Source organism: Lepidochelys kempii, chromosome 6, assembly GCF_965140285.1.
Source record: "Lepidochelys kempii isolate rLepKem1 chromosome 6, rLepKem1.hap1, whole genome shotgun sequence".
Taxonomy (NCBI): Eukaryota; Metazoa; Chordata; order Testudines; family Cheloniidae; genus Lepidochelys; species Lepidochelys kempii.
The window spans coordinates 29040850-29061135 of record NC_136385.1 but is presented as its reverse complement, the minus strand read 5'-3'; the positions used below and the strand labels follow the sequence as shown (position 1 = coordinate 29061135).

Sequence of the window (20286 nt, the reverse complement as noted above, 5' to 3'; positions counted from 1 at the left end):
GTAACCTATCCTAAATCCATATTTAGGCATCTAAATTAGGGCCTGATTTTCAAATGTGCTCAACACCCAGTAGTTCCCACTCAGGTCAGTTCTGAAAACGTTGCCTCTGGTGCCTGCAAGTGTGTATTACCCAGAGGTCTCAGGAGCGCTATATAACTCTAGACAGAAACAGGCAGGAGAGCACATATGGACAGCTATAAAAATTACAAATACATTATGTAATCCCAACTAGCTAAAGGAATTTGAATGACCCCAAACAATAAAGTGTTCACACACACACAAACACAAAATCATTTCATGTCTTTTCTACTGCATTGTGCACTGAGCTTGGGAATGGAGTAAAATTCTCTGCCTCTAGCAAGTTAAGTCTGCATATCTCAGCCCATTGCCGAGGAATCGTCATGGGAACCAAACTCTTCACATTCTTGAGAAATGAAATCTAGAGGTATTTTACACTACAATTAGACACCTGTGGGTGGCCCGTGCGAGCTGACTCGATCTCACAGGACTTGGGCTAAGGGGCTGTTTAATTGCAGTGTAGACATTCAGGCTTTTGCTGCAATACGGGCTCTAGGATCCTGCAAGGTGGGAGGGTCCCAGAGCTCAGGTTGCAGCTCAAGCTTGAACGTCTACACTACAATTAAACAGCCCCTTAGCCTGAGCTTTGCAAGCCTGAGTCAGGTGGCACAGGCCAGCGGCAGGTTTTTAATTGCAGTGTAGACATACTCTAAGAACCCAAGTCAACATCTGTCTTCTATACTATACCAAAAATAAGGAAGAAGTGAATCTGGCGCAGAGAGTTTCTACACCCTAGGGTCCAACACAGAAAAGGTCCTGTCACCTGTCAAATTTAAGTTGCAATGATGGGGTCACTAAAAGGTAGATGGTGCATGAGGACAGATGCTTATCAGGATGAGGCTCAAGGGTGAAGTCTCAAATATAGCCAGGGACTACAGACTACATCCTTAAGAGCTTTATAAACCAACAGTAGCAATGTGAAACCAATCCATCACTTGAAAGGAGGCCAGCAGAGAGAATGCGTGGTGTGCGAATACGATCACGAGTTCAAACCAGTGGACAAATGTGTTGCTGCATTCTGAACAAGTAGGCAATGGAGATGCTTTGCGTCAGGGAGCCCTATTTAGAGGGAATAACAGGAATCAATCTTCATGGTCACAAGGACATGTGTTGTTGTTGCAAGGTTATGATGTGATAAATAAAAGGTACAGCCTGTACAAATTGTACACTGAGGGAAATCTGTTAGTACACTGTCACCCAGTAGCTTCCCACAGCTGACAGGGACACGAATGGTCCTTGCTGCAAACAAGTCCCCTCAGTATGTATAAGGAAGAAAGAGAGAGTAACTTCATAATAATGAGAGTTTTTCTGTGGCTAAGTGATGCAAAATAATAAATGAAGAACACAGTAGTGTATAAAACATGTGCCCCATTGTCATAATAAATATGTATATACGGTAGATAAATATTTTGAAAGTAAATGTATTCCACCTGGCCTAAGCAAATACAGAACAGTGCTCCTATTGGAGTCCGTAGAAGTTTTGCCATTGATTTCAATGGGAGCAGGCCCACAGGTCTAGAAATGAGTCTCTTGTGTTATTGCTGAGATGAAGCGATGCACATTCTCAGCTTTCTATTAAAAAATCAAAGAGAAATTCTGCAGTGAAAGGGACAAGTGATAAGAGACAAATGGAAAATAGAGTTAAAGCTTGTCACTTATTCCCTAGCCTTCTTTCCATTGGGTGGACATTATGTTTCTGAATGATTTCTTGTAGCTCAGTTTGATAAAATTGGCCTGTCTGGGCCAATGTTATTTGGGGAGAAAATGCCAAGGGTTTGCTTTTGCTTGTGGCATCTTAAAAGCAATTCCAAAGGTGGAAAGTTCAGACAGCCTTTCTGGGAATGGAGACAGAAAATATCTCAGTGTGAGTATTCTAAAAAGAGTTATTTAAGCCCATGTTATTTTTAAATATTTTTCCATGTGATGTGAATAGATGCATTTTCCTTTTCTTTCTATTTAAATTAACTTTGAATTTAATGTTACTCCCCAAATACTCTATAGTCAGAATGTAGAAATTTACACAACAAATGGATCTGTCAGCATCCCCATACAATTATTCTCTCAATCTGAATGGGCCCCAAACTGAAACACTGGCTCAGCACTCTCTCAAACCTTTGGAGCAGTTTGGATCTGGACTTTGTGGCTCAGGTCCATCTAAGAATGAGCTGTTCTGTCTCCCAAAAGCAAATACTGGGACTGATTCTCCACTGTGTTCATGGATACCCATGCAAAGCAGTCACAATGAAATGCTACTACTGTGACTCCTTAGCATTTTACATCCGCTTTCCAGAAGGGTAAATAACAATAATATTTAGCAGTTTAGAGAACTCTGTATGCTCAAAGCATTGTACAGACCTTAATTCATCGTCTGTGAGGTAAGTGAAGTTATCCCCATTTTACAGATGGGGAAACTAAAGGCAAGAAAGGTGAAGTGATCACAGAGTGAGTCAGGGGGAAAAGGTGGGATTAGAACTCAAGACCAACACTGAACTCATTGTTCTGGATGACCCTGCCCTTGCTTCTGTAAAAATGCATATAATAGTGCAGTGGTTCTCAAAGCCGGTCCGCCACTTGTTCAGGGAAAGCCCCTGCCAGGCCAAACCAGTTTGTTTACCTGCCGCGTCCACAGGTTCGTCCGATCGCGGCTCCCACTGGCCGTGGTTCGCTGCTCCAGGCCAATGGGGGCTGCGGGAAGGGTGGCCAGCACGTCCCTTGGCCCGCGCTGCTTCCTGCAGCCCCCATTGGCCTGGAGCGGCGAACCGCGGCCTGTGGGAGCCGCGATCGGCCGAACCTGCGGACGCGGGAGGTAAACAAACCAGTCCAGCCCCGGCAGGGGTTTTCCCTGAACAAGCGGTGGACTGGCTTTGAGAACCACTGTAATAGTGCATAGTAAATTTGGTTCACATGCCCTAAAATTGGTCCATGGGGAAGAAAGGAAACATCTTTCTTACTGTGACACTCCCCAGGATTGTGAGACACGTCGTCACCACCTGCCCTAAGTGTGAAGAAAGTCTGGTCTATGCATGAGTTCCCTTAAACCACCAGCCTCAAGCAACACAAGCACCGCCTTCCAAGCCTCACTCTCTCTACAGGGGAGCATTAGGCCCAACTCCTCCCTATGTTCCCTTTAGCGTCCAGCCCCGTACCCACTGAACTGGCACAGAATTACCAGGCCTGGGGCTCCCTGAAAGGAACAATACACCGCAATTTATTTCTTATCCCTTGGAACAAAGCTCTATTAAACGCACAGCTCTTATATATATTTATAGTGCAAACAAGAATAAACTGATTATCAAAGATCAGGGGTTCAAATGACAGTGAGTATGAAGAGTGGAAGCAAATGATAATGTATAAAGAAGATCACGCTTTCTAGAGATTAAACTTTAACTAACAAGTCCAGCTCGCTGTCTAAAGAAGCTTATCTCACCCAAAGTTTTCACCAGCATTTTCAACGAAGTCTTGATGAGACCCCCTTTTTCATGAAGCAAACTCACCCCGCTTACTTCCTAGCTGAAGGATGCCAGAGTGTCTTCTATGTCCACCAAATATACGTGAGCAGACCTCTGATGTGCACGCCTTCCCCGCCCCCCGCCCCTCCACTGTTTACTTCTTCCTGTGACCTTCCTCTCTTTGATGTTTTCACAAAATCCTTCATTAGCTTTCAGTTCAGACTGGTGAGAAGAGACCCATTGTGAACCGTACAATACCTAATTGACATGTAAACAGCGGGATAGATTAGCATTTCTTGTCTGAAAGAAAACCCGTTTTTTACCTTTGCTGGTGACCAGTCCCTAGACACAGACTTTCAGAACGTAATTTTCAGTGTATATACATTGCAAAACATATGTAAGGATGTTATGTAGGGAGCTATGGCAGTTATGACCCATGTGACACTGGCTTTTATTTGAGACCTCACATGACACTCTTTGGTGAACTAGGTTGTACATGCAAGACCCTTATGCACCCCCTCTGGTGCCCATTACCAGTTGGCACCAATAGATTCCTGGCTCACACTTACCTTTTGGCCGTGTAAGTGCTATTTAACTCAAAAAACATTATTATTGTAATTGCTTCCTATATGGATCAACATAGCAGGTGCCAGAGACAGCCCCAGCAAAATACGAGAGGATGTTTTCTCACATTGTGCTAGATTCTTGCCCCCCACCCTGCCTGCTTTGTACTGCCTCAGTAGTGAAAAGCTCCCCTGAAGGGGCAGTTGAGGCTTCTCCTATCAGCGATGGAGTGGGGAGGGTTTCAGGTGCAGGGAGGCGGTTTTCCCAGTAGCAGGCTGGAGTGCACAGCATCCCCCATGACCCTCAGCCAGTCCAGTGGTCCATGTGGTATCAGTTCAGCCAGTGTAATTTAAAGAGCCCCTAGGCTGCTTTAAATCATGCTGGGAGCTGTTTCCGCTGTGTTATCCTCAGCTGTACCATAGAATCATAGAATATCAGGGTTGGAAGGGACCTCAGGAGGTCATCTAGTCCAACCCCCAAAGAGCTGGCACATTATTACTTCACAGCATGAAGAGATGGGCAAACTTACAGGCCATTTTTCAGGAAACAGTGCCCTGAAATTCTAGTGGGTCTCCCCCAAGATCTCTTTCTCATGCAATAATTCATCCTGTTAGAGAAAACATACTATGTATTCCCTTCTGCAAACTCTGAAGGCAAAGTTAACTCCCATCGCTGCTCATGAGAACTCTGCCGCCAGTTGCACATCAGAGGGAGAATAAAGCCTAGAAATCAGGGCGATGATCATAATACCCCATTGTGATGAGTGAAAAAGAACTGCTTGTCAGAAAGGTATAAAAGAAACCTTTAATTCCAGTCAGGATAATCTGTGCTTCAGGTGCGCAGTGGTAGATAGCACAGCACTACCCAGCTTTTGTACTGAGGCGCAGGGAGGTTTTCAGGAAGATAAATGCTGTTCTGTAGCCCAAGAGAGGGGCAGCGCTTACCCCTATTGGTCAAACGTTGAAGCTGATCTAATGGCCATTAGAAAGAAAACGTGATGCTGCTCAAATGTGCTGTATGAAGAAATCGGGCAGGAAGGACACTGCCTTTCCGGTGCTCGGTCCCTGTGCAGCTCAAGACACTCATATCAGCATCCTGGCAGGGGGTCTTCCTCTTTATACCCTAGACTGGACTCTGGTCTCAGTGAGTGCCGCCTAAAGCCAGAACCTGCTTTTTAAAAAAGGTAGCAAAGCAATTCAGTGTTCTGCTCTTGCTAGGTCCAGGAAGTAACCGTTACCTAGGAGTTATCTTCAGAGCCTCGTAAAGGAATGGATGTTACACTGGCCGGATCCATGAACGGGAGTTTGTACCAGTGTCACTCCACTTCCCCACCGTTCGTGAATGGCCAAGAATCAGAAGAACAGGAATTTGGCTGTTCCTCCTAATATAGCAGTTTGTTTGCATAGCTCTCTGGCATTCTAAAAATGGAATCAGTGCTCTGCTGAGGTAGCTCTGAAGAAGCAGAGTCATCTGCCTGTGAAACTTTGGTTTCTTGTGTCTTGGCGTTAACTGTTATTATTTCTGTCCCTTCCTTTTAGAAAACCCCTACTGCTCATGCCATGAAGGAGGAGAATTTTCTTCGTCGCAGGTTCTCTCTCTGTCCTGCGTCTTCCACCCCTCAGAAAATTGATCCTCGCAAGCTGACACGGAATCTGTTCTTCGGAGCTGATAATGAGATCTACCCACTCAGCCCAGGTCAGTGCGTGCTACATGGCTTCAGAATGTGCCACATGTTGCTCTCAGCCTATCTTCAATCACCTCAAATCTCAGTGCAATGCGTGTGCACAAACAAACAGTACCCCACTTACTGAACTAATCCTCCGGGTGGGTGAGAGTAAGTGGGTTTTATTAGAGCATCTGCAAGAAACAAAGAGAAACAGCTTTATATGGACGCATGAGCAGGAGATCAAACTCGTTCAGCAAAGGAGGCCCCCAATTCTATGAAGTACTGAGCGGCTCCTGCCAAATGCTACAAGCCTTCCGCTCCCATTGATTTAAGTGGGAATGAAGGACATTCACGCCTCAGAGATGAGGCTCAGAACTTGTTGAACACTGAATGGCCTAAAATTTAAGAAGTGATTTTGGGTATTTCTGTTTTGGGGTGCCCAATTTGAGGAACCTAAAAAGGATCACCCTAAAAAGCAGATCCTTTTAAGGCATCACATGGGTACCCAAAAATTGAGGAACCCAATATTTCCAGCCCCTTTTGCAAATTGTGATTACTACTTTTAAGTCACTTGACCCTACAGTGCACAATAAATGGTACAAATGCAAATTCTCTTTCACCAATGTTCAAAAATATCTTCAGCATTTTTCCTGGCAATATGCTCAGTTGCAGTAAGTGTAACACCAGCTTCAAGAGTTCACAATACTTCCTTCAGGTTTAGTCTAAAATTGCTAGCAAACATCTGTTCTACAGGAAATGAAAGTCATGATTTTTTTGGTATTTGCTGTGTGTAATAAATACTCAATCAAAATGTTTCTCTGATTGCAGTCTGCAAACAGTGCTTCAGATTCCAGTTTGTAAACATGTGCTTTAACCTTAGATGAGAGAGCAATCATATTTTTGCAAAGTCATAATTTGTGGTTGTCATTTCTGTATTTAATAATCAAGTCTAATGGTACCTCAGTGAGTTGTCAGCACATTGATATTTCAGGAGAAAAGGATACAGCACCTGCAAAAAGCAAGGTGATATTTCGTATTTATATAGCACCCAAAAAGGTACTTGGGGCTAGATCCACAAAGGGATCTATCTAACTGCCTCTTTCAGCACCTAAGTCCAACATTTAGGCACCAATGCCATTCACAAAACCACTGCTCAGGTACCACCTCCCCCAGTAGGTGCCTAAACTGCATAGACATCGATGTTTCTGCCAGTGGGCATATGCAAAGCTGCCTAAATCCTGATGCCGCCAAGCTGTTTGGTTCCTGTCACATCTAAGCTCTGGTGGGATTCTCAAAGTAAGCATTTTCTTGCCTGTCTTGCTGGCATGCCTACCTTACACAAAAGACATCAGGGATGAGCCTATGTGTAAGTGCCTAGTATATGCATGGGAGATATAGGAGATACCCAAGTTTGAATCCCTGATGTGGAGCAGGGACTCAAACCTGATTCTCCCACATCACTGGTGAATGCCCTAACCACTGGGATATACAGTCAATCTTGTCCTACTTTTTTCTTTGGCCTAATGAATATTTAATTATTCATACTGAATGGAACAGTTTCAACAGGAGAGATTGAGACCCACCCCAGAACAGCGTGTAGCTCGGGCGCTCTCCTGGGATGAGCAGACCTAAGTTCAAGTTCTTGCTACAAATCAGAAAGAGCAGAGATTTGAAAACAGGCTGTCTATGTCCCAGGTAAGTGCCCTAGCCACAGGGCTATAATGGCATGGGAAAGGTGTGTGTGTGTGGGGGGGGTGCCTCTTTCTCTTGCATAGGTTACCTAAAGTGGCTGACATGTAACTCCAGGAGAGGGCTTATGGCTGAGAATCCCAAGTAGAGGGAGGGCCCTTCCTCTGTGGCATTGTTTACTGGCTAGCTTAGGCAGCTCCATGCTCAGCTTGCTGGCTTCTTGTTCCCTTTCTTAGGCACCTAATTCTCTCCAGGGAGAGCCTGAGCACCTAACTCTGGGCTGTGAATTCTACTGGGCAGCAGGCACCTAAGAGACCCCTTTGTAAATCTGGCCCTCAGTGCTTCACAAGCAGAGAACAAGGTCAGATCTGGAACCAAAGAGTTGACAAGGGAGGGTCAATCGTAGGCCTGGCCGAAATGCTGAATTTTCGCTTTGGGGCAAATTTCAACATTTGAACAACAAAATTAATTACAATTCAGAACAAAAATAACTATTATCAAAAGTCCCTTAAATTGGAATTTCCTGAACAAAAAAATCAGTTTTGGAAAATGTGTTCAGGATTTTGGAATGTTGTTTCAGAGTTTCAAAATTTCATTTCAGATTTTATTTCATTAGTTTTATTCTCTTACTTTTGTATTTTTACATTATTTCATGATCTGTCAGTAGTGCTAGGTTAGGGTTAACAGTATACGTTAAAAGAAATTCTTTTTGCGAATACAGCCTAGCACGGCTGCTACTCTGAAACCTGTCAGTATACGTTAACACTATGTAGGGTTGTTAGTAGTACCATTGACGTGTCATATTATGCTATAGTGTTCTACTGTAAAATTCATTAAGGGCAGCTGCGACTTTGTGCCAATTGAAACATGTTATCTTCTGTAGGTCGAAACGTCTCCTGTTTGTGTTGTAATGAAACAGTTTAACTAGCAGCTGCCCTTAATGAGTTTAAAAATAAAACAAAAATAACAGGATATTTTAACTATCATGTCAGCCTGACATGCCAGTTGTACTAGTGCATTATACAGTACTGCAACTCACATGTCATGAAACAACATAAAAATATAAATGTGAGGAAAATTTCAAAAGAAATTTTGAAATCCAAAACGAAAGTCCAAAATCCCAGTAATTTTCTAAAACATTTTTTTCCATTTCGAATTTTCAGTGTCAATCTCTTCTTTGAAAAATATTTAGATTTTGATTAAACCAGCATTTTCCATTAAAAAATGCAGCGCCAGTCCATAATTTAAATAGGTCTTTGATTTAGGTGTCCAGCTTGAGACAGGTTGGGCCCTGATTTTGAGCAGTGTTGACCAGTTGAAAATTAGTCCACAAGCATCTCCACCTGAACATTTAAACGCTGAGACACCTAATATGTTTGCCCACTTTCAAAAGTTTGATGGCAGATAACTACAACTCCATATAGAGATGTGGCAGGAGCAAAAAGCCTTGGCAATAGACTACTTTGTCGTTGCTGAGCCAACCCAGGAGCTGGGCCAGCTTTTAGAGTTTGGGAAGCCTATTAGTCAACTTTAGGAAACTTACATTTTGAAGAGCACAGGCAAAGAGTTTTCCTGCTGTCATCAGCTTCCTCTGCTGCTGGGTAAATGGAGATCAGCTGCTTGTCACGGGGTCCATGCAGAATAATTACCAACAGTCTCAAAAATTCAATTAGCTCATCTGTGAGGTGCTGAGTGCTCTTTAACACCCGCATAAACCAAAGGGAGCTGAGGGTTTGCAGTAGATGCTCAGCACGTCATGGGTGAAGTCCTCTCTTATCACAGGCTTTGACTCTTTGTCAGCCTTCTACATTGTTTCTCCTTCCTTCTTGTAGAGGGAGCAGTCTAACTGGCCTGGCCTAAACCCACCGGGTGTATGTGTGTAACAAGTGCAGTGTGCTGGATTAGAGCTTTTGTTGCCTTTCTCTGCTTAGCTAGAGGATCCTGCAACATTGGTACAAGTGATGAAAACAGCCACCCATCTTTCAACCCCTCTGTCCTCAACTTAGGAGAGTGTAGGCCAGAGATACAGTTTAAAAAAGCACAAATTAATACACTGTTCTAACTAAGAGTTCTGGGTGTGTGTCCAGGGATGGAGAAGACTTACTTTTGTCCTCCTTCCTTGGATTTTTATCCCATTTATTTTTCCTTCCAGTTCATTCTATCTCCATAACACTTATTAAGTTTGCCTTTTATTTCTTTGCAAGAGCAGACTCTCCTCCTCCATCTTCTATATTTGCTTTTTCCCCACCCCCAATTCTCTCTTCCCCAGCTCTCTCCCTCCTAGAGTGTTGTAGCTTCCTCTTTACTCCATTTCTTCTGCTCCCTTTTTTCCTCTGTATCTCATTCTGTCTCCTTTCCGAGGGCCAATAGGGTGTCTCTCCTCACTGGGAATTACCTTTCCAGTTCCCCTCCTCCCCTGGGCTCTGGTAGATGCTGCTACTCCTGTGAAGAAGTCTGGGTTTCCCTTCTCTCTGTCCCCTGTGAAACTCTAGTTGTGTAGGCTTTTCTACTGATCACTTCCTCCCCACTCCCAAGTTTGTGTCCAGATGCTGTATTCTCAGCTCAGAGAAGGAACTAAAGTAAGTTGTAGGCAGCCCCGTTACCGGCTGGGAAGGAGCTTGCAGTGGCCTATCACCATCAGCAGAAGTTCAGCTATTTCTCACACAGAATCAAGTCAGTCATAGTTGCTCTCTACCACAGCTGGGACAACAGGTTTCACAAGCCCAAAAACTAGCCCTGGGTGGCTTTAGGACATGTAAATAAATATAGTAAAAAGTTAGTGACAGAGTTTATACCCCAGTCAAACTACATTAGGAAGGTTCTCTGAAGTGAGGAAACTAGTACTGTTGTTTTTTTTTTTTTAAAGGGGGAGATCAACTGAAATAGCTCTTCTGGCTCTTTGCTTACTGTTACATATAACCCTTCTGATTGTTGTAGATGAAAGAATTTAGAGAAAGATATATTTCTCTGTTTACAGAAGGTACACAAACTGAAGAATCAGTTTCATTATTTTCCCTTGTTTATGTTTTTTTCCCCCACATAGCAATAAGGAAGAGAAACCATTTTTAGAAGAAAGTAGGATGTGGTCGGAAGACCACAGAATTTGGAAGGGGGAGTAGCACTATTAACCATTTATTTTTAATTGGCTACACTTCAGGTGGATGTTCTCTCTTTAAATCAGAGCTGGCACATACAGGTCTCCCCAGTGTTGGAGATCCACATCTCAGATGCTATGAGCACCTGCCTAAGAGCACGTACCTGCAGGTGTAAAGGGCCAAAGGTTCATATAAGTATAGTCCCCTGGTATTTCCAGCATTCTGGGTAACACTTGCCTCCAGAAAACACAGACTCTATTTACAGTGGAAGTGTATTGCTGTGTATAGTATCAGTTATAGCTAAAGTTTGAGTGTTAGCTAAATAAGTCCTCATAAAAAGAAAACTAAGGGAAAAATTTAAAAACCTTGCACCTTTCAAGTGAATGCATCCAAAGCTCCCTTTAAGGGGAAGGGAGAGGGGAAGCCCTTTTTAACTTCTTTGTTATGTATAAAGAAGGCTTGAAAATAGTTCATATAAAAAAAAATCAGTTCTCTCTTTGCCAGAGAACTTTGGAGAGGACTGGAGAGCTAGTGGGATAATGAGGTCACAAGCAACAATGAAAGGTTAGTAATTGAGAAAGGGATTTTTAGTCTGGCTGATGAAAACCCTGAGTTTTTTTCTTTAATTTGATGAACACCTATTTAACAAAAACACCTGACAAACACTTGGATGAAAAGCTCTTTCTGATAGATTCACACCTGCCCACCCTCTCAATTACAGGCTAAGAGAACTCCCACTCCAAACCACTAAGAATTCCTCCTGCAGAATCAGAGAAAACAAGACTTGGTATAGAGATTTTTTTTTTTTTTACAGCCCCTGAATGCTTTTCAGACTTTAAATATGAGACAGCCATCAAACCAATGAGCACTTTGAATGATTAGTTACAAAGGAACAAGAAGATTAGTACCGGAACTGCTACTACAGTCAGAAATGTGGAAGCAGCATTACCTACAGAATGAACTTTGTACAACTTACAGCGAGTCTCCTTGGAGACAAGCCATTTATGCCTACATGAGTTGCTGAACAAGGATAAGGGCCTTACAAAAACTTCTGTAAGGAGCCTAAAGATACTCTAAGAAATGCCTAGATACCTAAGGAGGTAGGTGCTTAATATCTATTGACTTTTAATGGGAGTTAAGCGCCTAACCTGCTTAGGTGCTTTTGTAAATCCCAGGTGCCTATGTGCATCTTTTGGTTCCTAAATACCTTTGTAAATCTGGCCCAAGATCCATACACACAACTAAATTTCAGCCTGACATCTACTTTATGCAATTTTAACTCATTGTGATCACTCTAGCTGGGCATCAGTGCAGGTTTTGCTCCATACTGTCTTGTTAGTTATTATAGCCTATGTTTTGCTCTGTAGTTATTTATATGCTATACCAGAAAGATTGTGAAGCTGTAATTCTCCTATTGTATTACGCTAATCAGTGCGCTCCTTATCCCCCACTTATTTAGCTTCACGTGAAGAGAAAGTGACCCTAGCAGTTATCCGTCATGCTTATTAGATTGTCACTTACTTACTAAGGGAGAAGTAAATTGAACCTGTGGGTCAAGACATGGTAGTAAGCCTTAAGTAAAAAAAAACAAACAAAAAACTGCTACTTTTCCAGAAAGGGTCAGGATATTTATTACAACTATATAGCAGAACAGACAGAAAGTATCAACTCAAATGCATAACATGTAGTATATAACCACAAGGCTATATTATGACAGGCTTTCTCCAGGATGTTTTTAGCACTCAGAAAAGTGTGATTTCACTACTCTTTCAATAAGAGCCATTCATCTTTCTGGACCCATTGCTAATGCTGAGCTCAGAGCTTTTGCTTTATCCTTTTATAGGAGCCTTTCCCAGCATGCTGTCTGTCTTAGTAGCTAGCCCTTTAAATCTGTGAGGGAATGAGTTGTAGCTCTAATATAGTCATTTTGTGGTTTGCGGGGAAGGAACTGCTGCTTTTTTAAAAGCTGGTAAGCGTTTGGCTTCTTTTATGTATCTGCTTATTTTTCTTTTTCTGGGTGACAATGTGCTTTCTGCTGTGGAGGGGGTTTTATCTCTTGGGGTCTGCTGCTTTTTTCACTTTTTGTGTTTGATACTGGGAAACTTCCAAAGATCCTTTGCCTCTGCCATCAAAAGAAGGGCTTTCTGTCTCTCTGCAGTGTCACAAGAAGCCTGCTTGAGATAGTTTGTTAAAGTTACCTGGAAAACTGAGATCTTCCTGTGTGAAGTTCTGTGCAATTAATGAAGAGCATAAGGACGCAATATAACCTAGATGCTGACACACAAAGCATTTGATACATACTGATAAATGTTATTTAGTAGGGTGAACCAGAAGAATATATTCAGCTGGGGCAGAATTCCAGACTGCATAGTGCTATGGGAGAGGGGCAACTTGAATCACAGATATAGCTGAGATCCCTTTAACCATGTGAGTTACCTAGTGAAACAAATCCCTACAATCCAATTTCCTAGTATGTATACCAGCTAGGTGTAGAGACTTTATTTAGGTAACAAGACATCGGGGGAAAGTGTGAATTATATTGTTTATAAATGTCACCAGAATAAATGCCCATGGGGTGAATAGCAGTTGAGGCTTAAACTGCCATTAAGTTTAATTGGACTCATGGACCATATGTTGCCTTCCTGTGTAAAAGACCCATTGCATGGAAGAGAACAAATGAGCTAAGTATAGCAACTGCATAGATGTGTGAGTGCATTCTAACTTCCACCTAGCCTGGGAGAACTGTAGGGATGTGGGGAGGAAAGTGCCAGCAAAGGTACCAAGGGCAAGGGATCACTGAGAGTTTAGGCTCCCATTCGCATGGTTGATCTCTGTGTACTCTCCCTTCCCTCCCCCTCTCCCACCAGCCATGATAGCACAGTTGGGCTGGGCACTGTACTGCAATGGGCTACCAGACTGTGGCTTTTCTCTGTATGAGCTGAGGGTGTGAGGTTTTGGAGTACCCTGTCTGCAGGGTTGGACAGGGGTATGTGGAAACTTCACCGGAAGCTCTCCAAGCTACGGTAGACTGAGCATAAATTACCCAAAAATCTGTGTGTGGTAGGGGGCCAACCCAACTGTGGTTCACAAAGGCATCAGTGAAGTCAGGAGGCACAGGATTTAGAGATTTCATTTGGATTGGGGACTAACTTGACGCTATATTCCAGCATAATATGCTGCCAAATGCAACCCCTCCCTCCACCCCCCTTCACTTTAGTGTTGTAAAGAGGCCTTGAACAAGGAGCTCAGTTTTGACTGGCTGGCTGTGACAAAATATATGTTGGGTCACCCCAAATGATGCTTCCCTGCAAGAGTTCTTTCATTATGAAGAGATGAGGATATGCCACTCGCAGAGGTGAACCTTTTAATTTTGGTATGACACACTTATTACACCAATGTTGATCTGAGTTTTCTTTGTTAGTAAATGTACAATAGGTATGTCAATAAAATCAATAATAAAAAGCCATATTCAGCCAATTGGTTGCGAAATACAGTTGTCATGTTTTCACAGAAATTATAATAGTTACAAATGAAGTCTATAGGATCTGTGGTTTGCTGTTACGTGAATGAAGAACAGGAAACATGAGTAAACTACAGATACAAAAACATGTATTAGTGGTTCATCATTTGCTCCTTTCACAACAAAAATAATATGAAGACCCGTTTGGACACAGCTGGCTCCCAATAATCTGCAAACATACAAGGCCTAGCTCAGTGCATACTGCTGCTCTGAGTGGTTTCTGATGGTTCTAAAATAGAAAATTACTTATGCCTTTATACTCTAGTCAGTTGAAGCAGCTAGTTGAGCTGTGAGACTCGTACAGCAGCAATGTGGCTTGGTACACTTCAGTGGAATTTGGAAAACTCTCTCTGTGGCTAGAATATCTTCACTTTCTTTGTGTTCATCCCAAAATTTCACCATAAAAATGCCAGCCCTCGGTTTGACCGTGTTTGTGGGAACATGCAAAATGGTTCCCAGTGTGGTATGTTGTTTTGACAACTCTGTAGCTATAAGGACAACATCTTTGCTTCAAAAGACTCTGTTTCATGCAAATAATTTGATGGCTTATTGAACTAATCAGTATTTTGAAACATTACTTTAAATGTTAATGCTATATTCAGTTTACTTGGAAAAGAGCTGCAGAGGAAGGATTTTTTTTGAAGTAGAGCATTTCATTTTTCTCTGATCAGTGAATGGTATTTGAAAAGATACAGGAGTTACTAGTTTGTGATGTATCTTGTTTTCTTTCAACTTACTTAAGATCTTGCACAGAAATCTCTAATGTAAATCAGAGGGTCAAATATTTGAATGTTTCTGTGATCAGACTTAACTGCAAATGTAATACATAAGAGATACTCTTAATGAAATTACATTCTCAATTGACCTAATGCGTTGCCCTTGTTTACTGTGACTCTGAAATTGTAGAATAAGTAAATAAGTTGCTATTTATTATAATTAAAATATTTTAATTAATTGAGCCATTGTTGCTGCTGTTAGTACTGATCGCTAGTGATACCTATATTTAAGCATATCTAAGGGCTTGTGTAAGACCCTGTTTTGCACAGAAGGGATGTTTCTTCATTAATTTCTGCATTAAATTGCTGCATAACTAGGTGCTGCCTGCCTCCCCATAAGGAGATTTTTATGGTCTGTAATCCTGACACAACCATAGCACCAAACATTTCCATAGAATGGAAACTTTGATAAAAGGGTGTGTGTAGCCAGGCCAGTAACAGGGTTTCATAAAGTTAGAGATTTTTCAGGTCAGTGGAGATCATTAGATCATCTAGTTTGACCTGTATAACACCATAGAATTTCATCCCGATTTACCCTGCACTGAGCTCAGCAATAATTTGTGTTTGACTAAAATGTATCTTCTAGGGTGGCACCCACTCTTGATTTGAAGACATCAAGGGATGGAGAATCCACCATTTCCCTTGGTAGTTTGTTCTAATGGTTGATCACCCTCACTGTTAAATGGAGCACACATCTTTCTAATTTGAATTTGTCTGCCTTCAGCTTCTAGTCATTGGTTCTTCTTCTCTGCTGGATTAAAAGAGCATGTTACGACCCAATATTTTGTCAGTGTTAAGGTATTTACACCATAATTAAGCCACATCTCAGTCTTCCTTTGGATAAGCTAAACTCATTGAGCTCTTTAACTCATACTGTAAGGCATTTTCTACTACAGTCCTTTAATCATTTTTGTCTCTTTTCTGTGCCCCCTCCAATTTTTCAACATCCTTTTTTAAATGTGGACACCAGAACTGGATACTGTATTCTAATACTGGTTTCACCAATGCCATAATCAGAGGTAAAATCATCTCCCTACTCTTATTCCTTACTCCTATTTATACATCCAAGGATCATATTGGGAGCTCGCATTCAGTGATTTAGCCGAGTCATTGATAAAGTTGACAATAGACTGGAGAGTTCGCTTATGAAGTTTGTGGATGACACCAAGATGGAAGGGGTTGAAAGCACTTAGGAGGGCAGGATTAGAATTCAAAATGATCTTGACAAATTGGATAATTGACATGAAATCAACAAATTTAACTTCAATAAAGACAAGTGCAAAGTACTTCACTTGGGAAGGAAAAATCCAATGCTAAATGGGGAATAACTGTGTAGGCAGTAGTACTGCTGAAAAGGACATAAGGGTTGTAATGGATCATGCAATGAATATGAGCCAACAATGTGGTGCAGTGGTGAAAAAGGCTAATAGCTTTCTGGGGCATATTGACAGGACTGTTGTATGTAAAACCAGGAGGTAACAGTCATGCTCTACTCAGCACTGGGCAGCCTCAGCGGAGTACTGTGTCCTGTTCTGGGCACCATGCTTTAAGAAAAACATAGATCAAATTGGATAAAGTCCAGAGGACAGCAACAAAAATGCTAAAAGGTTTAGAAAACCTGACCTCTGAGGAAAGGTTACAAAAACTGGGCACGTTTTGTCTTGAGAAAAGAAGACTGAGCGGGAATCTGATAAGTCTTCAAATATGTTAAGGCTGTTATAAGGAGGATGGTAATTGATTGTTCTCCATGTTGTCAAGATTCCTCCCCCACTCTGAACTCTAGGGTACAGATGTGGGGACCTGCATGAAAAACCTCCTAAGCTTATCTTTACCAGCTTAGGTCGAAACTTCCCCAAGGTACAAAATATTCCACCCTTTGTCCTTGGATTGGCCGCTACCACCACCAAACTAATACTGGTTACTGGGGAAGAGCTGTTTGGACACGTCTTTCCCCCCAAAATACTTACCAAAACCTTGCACCCCACTTCCTGGACAAGGTTTGGTAAAAAGCCTCACCAATTTGCCTAGGTGACTACAGACCCAGACCCTTGGATCTGAGAACAATGAAAAAGCATTCAGTTTTCTTACAAGAAGACTTTTAATAAAAATAGAAGTAAATAGAAATAAAGAAATCCCCCCTGTAAAATCAGGATGGTAGATACCTTACAGGGTAATTAGATTCAAAACATAGAGAACCCCTCTAGGCAAAACCTTAAGTTACAAAAAAGATACACAGACAGAAATAGTTATTCTATTCAGCACAGTTCTTTTCTCAGCCATTTAAAAAAATCATAATCTAACACGTACCTAGCTAGATTACTTACTAAAAGTTCTAAGACTCCATTCCTGGTCTATCCCTGGCAAAGACAGAATATAGACAGACGCACAGACCCTTTGTTTCTCTCCCCCCTCCCAGCTTTTGAAAGTATCTTGTCTCCTCATTGGTCATTTTGGTCAGGTGCCAGCGAGGTTACCTTTAGCTTCTTAACCCTTTACAGGTGAGAGGAGCTTTCCCCTGGCCAGGAGGGATTTCAAAGGGGTTTACCCTTCCCTTTATATTTATGACAATGTCCAAGGAATGTAGGACAAGTGATGGGTTTAATCTACAGCAAGGGAGATTGAGGTTAATATTAGGAAAAATTTTCTGACTACAAGGATGTTAAGCACTGGAATAGGTTACGGAATCCTTGTCATTGGAGATTGTTAAGAACAGGTTGGGTGAACACTTGTCAGGGAAGGTCTAGATATACTTGATTCAGCCTCGGAACAGGGGGGCTGGACTAAATGGCCCCTCAAAGTTCCTTCCAGCTTTACTTTTCTATGATTCTGTGACTCTTAAATCCTTTTCAGAGTCACTGTTTTCCAGGACACAGCCCCCATCTGATAGATATGGCCAGTATTCCTTGTTTCTTGATGAATTTAAATGGATTTTGCTTGAATCCAGATCTCTCTGTAGGTCTGTTTTGTCCTCATCATTTGCCATTCTGCCAATTTTTGTGTCATCCACAAACTTTATTAGGAGTGATTTTTATATTTACTTTCTGATTGTTGGTGAAAATATGAACGAGTGTTGGGCCTAGTACTGATCCCTGCAGAGCCCAACAGAACCACCACCATTCAAAGATGACTCCCCATTGACAACTAACTTTTTGAGACTGGTCAGTTAGCCATGTTTTATTCCATTTAACATTTGCTTTATTGATATTGTATAGCACTCACTTTTTAATCAACATGTCATACAGTACTTGGTTAAAATATATTCTATCAATTCTGTAGAGAGATTGTTATAGCACATTCATTGCTGCAGTATTTGAGTACCTTGAAGTAGCATATTAAGCAACATGACTACACATCTGCCTTTTGGTGTTTGTTTTCTCATCCTCCCCCACCCCCGGGGATAGAAACAAATGCGGTGGATTGTCTTGTTTTTGCATGGTTTTAGGTTTGTTTAATATTCAAACATGCATGTTGCTATTATGTATGTGTTAGAGAAGGCAAAGTCAAAGAAATGAGCCTTGCACTTGGAGTAGAACGGGGTTGGCAACCTTTGGCACCAGACCAGTCAGGGTAAAGCCTCTGGCAGGCCAGGCCGGTTTGTTTATCTGGAGTGTCTGCAGGCATGGAGCCCCGCAGCTCCCACTGGCCGCAATTCACTGTTCCCAGCCAATGGGAGCTGTAGGAAGTAGAGACTAGCACGTCCCTCGGCCCGCGGTGCTTCCCACAGCTCCCATTGGCCAGGAACAGCAAATCGTGGCCAGTGAGAGCTGTGGGGCTCCGTGCCTGCAGATGCTCCAGATAAACCGACCCAACCCGCCAGCGGCTTTACCTTGACAGGCCGGGTGCCAGAGGTTGCTGACCCCTGGAATAGAAGGTGGTGAAGTTTTGTGATTGCCCTGAGTTCCTGGTGGAGTTCATTCCACAGTCTGAGAACAGCCCCCCTTGAAGTTCTGCCTACTGCATTCACAAGCTTTACTCATATTGTAGAGAGTTACATTGTGCTTGAGGAGCATAGTCTGTTGATAGTTGAGGAGCATAGTTAACCATAGTCTTTGTTCCACATCTTAGGAAATCTTCTAGATAGCCTGAACCCAGGCCATCGAGCACCTTGAAGATAAGGACCAAGATCTTTAAATTGCTTAGAAATTCTATGGGAAGCAACTGCAGAGAGCAGAGGATAGATGTGATCTGTTTGTGGAGCTGCGTTGCGGAGGCGATGCCCTGCAGTGTTCTGTTACCAGCTGGAGCTTCCCAAATGCCGAAGGCTTCGTGCCCAAGTTTATGATGTGGCTATAATCCAGCTGAGAGGTGACAAAGGAATGAATAATTGAGGCCGGGTCGTTGCCCATGGAGATGGGATTGGGTCTCCTAGCCAACTGGAGATGGCAAGAAAGCATGACTTGTAGCTGCTGCTATGTGAGAACTTAGCGTCAGCAAGGAATCCAAGAGTACTCTTAAATTATGGATCTAATTGTGGCACAGCTATAGCTCTGTTGTTAAGGTTAAGACCCTGTTTTCTATTTAAAGCTCAACTGTAAGTGCTCTAAAATCTGCATGGTTACTTGAATTGGTCATGGGGCTCTGTTAGGCATTCGACTTTGGGGTCATTTGACCACAAGTTTCCCAAAATACGCCTGGTGTTGGGGTGGGAGGGGCAGCGCAACCACTTTTCTTAAAGTTGACCCATTCTGGCAATGTTTATTTATGTGCAAAAAGTGATCAAACTAAGGTTCAGCTCATTGCACCAGTATCTCCAGTGTTCAAGAGTTACCCTCAAAAGAGTTCATGGCACCCACCAGCCCCTTGGGGGAATCAAATTAAAATGTTGTTTGAAAGAGTTTCTTCTCAACTTAGGTGCCTGAGAAGGCTCATGCACCCAGTGGATTACACTGTGCATGTGCAGAGAGAGGCTAACTATTTGTAAAATAACTTCTGTGTCACAGGAACTGTGTGGCTCCCAGGGTATGTTATGGTCCTCTAATCCGAGCACTATCCCCACCCAATCTGCCTCTGTCAAAGGTTTTTTTTATTATTATTATTTTTTGGGAAATACAGCAGAGTATTCAGAAGGCTCTGAAATGACTTTTAAAACAAAAAAGAAAAAAACCCTACACAAGCACATGCTTTCTATGAAGGTGACTGGTGTGGAAGAGTAGGTGGGAATGAGGGACAAGTGTTGGGAGATAAAGTCGGACGAGGGTAAATGGGAGGGCCCTTCCATTTTAGAAGAAAAATGCCCTTCTTTGACAGTCTCTTAGATCAGTGGCTCCCAACTTTTCCAGACTACCGTGCCCCTTTTAGGAGTCTGATTTGTCTTGTGTACCCTAAACATACTTGCTTACAAAATCACAGATAAAAACACACAAGTGCCATAGCACACTATTACTGAAAAATTGCGGACTTTCTCATTACTACCATATAATTATAAAATAAATCAATTGGAATATAAATA

The 20286-nt window shown here is 42.3% G+C and overlaps 1 protein-coding gene across 6 annotated transcripts in view; it reads left to right on the top strand.

The window, feature by feature from the left end:
• Positions 1 to 20286, top strand: part of OSBPL5 (oxysterol binding protein like 5) — a 221064-nt gene that overhangs the window by 112995 nt on the left and 87783 nt on the right. For 5 of the 6 annotated variants that reach the window (XM_073347294.1, XM_073347295.2, XM_073347291.2 and 2 more), the window contains one exon: positions 5630 to 5786. In XM_073347294.1, coding sequence (XP_073203395.1) covers positions 5651 to 5786 — 136 coding nt within the window. In that variant the 5' untranslated portion in view covers positions 5630 to 5650. Of the gene's footprint in view, positions 1 to 5629; positions 5787 to 20286 lie in introns of those variants that run through there. The other variant, XM_073347297.2, reaches the window with a different exon arrangement.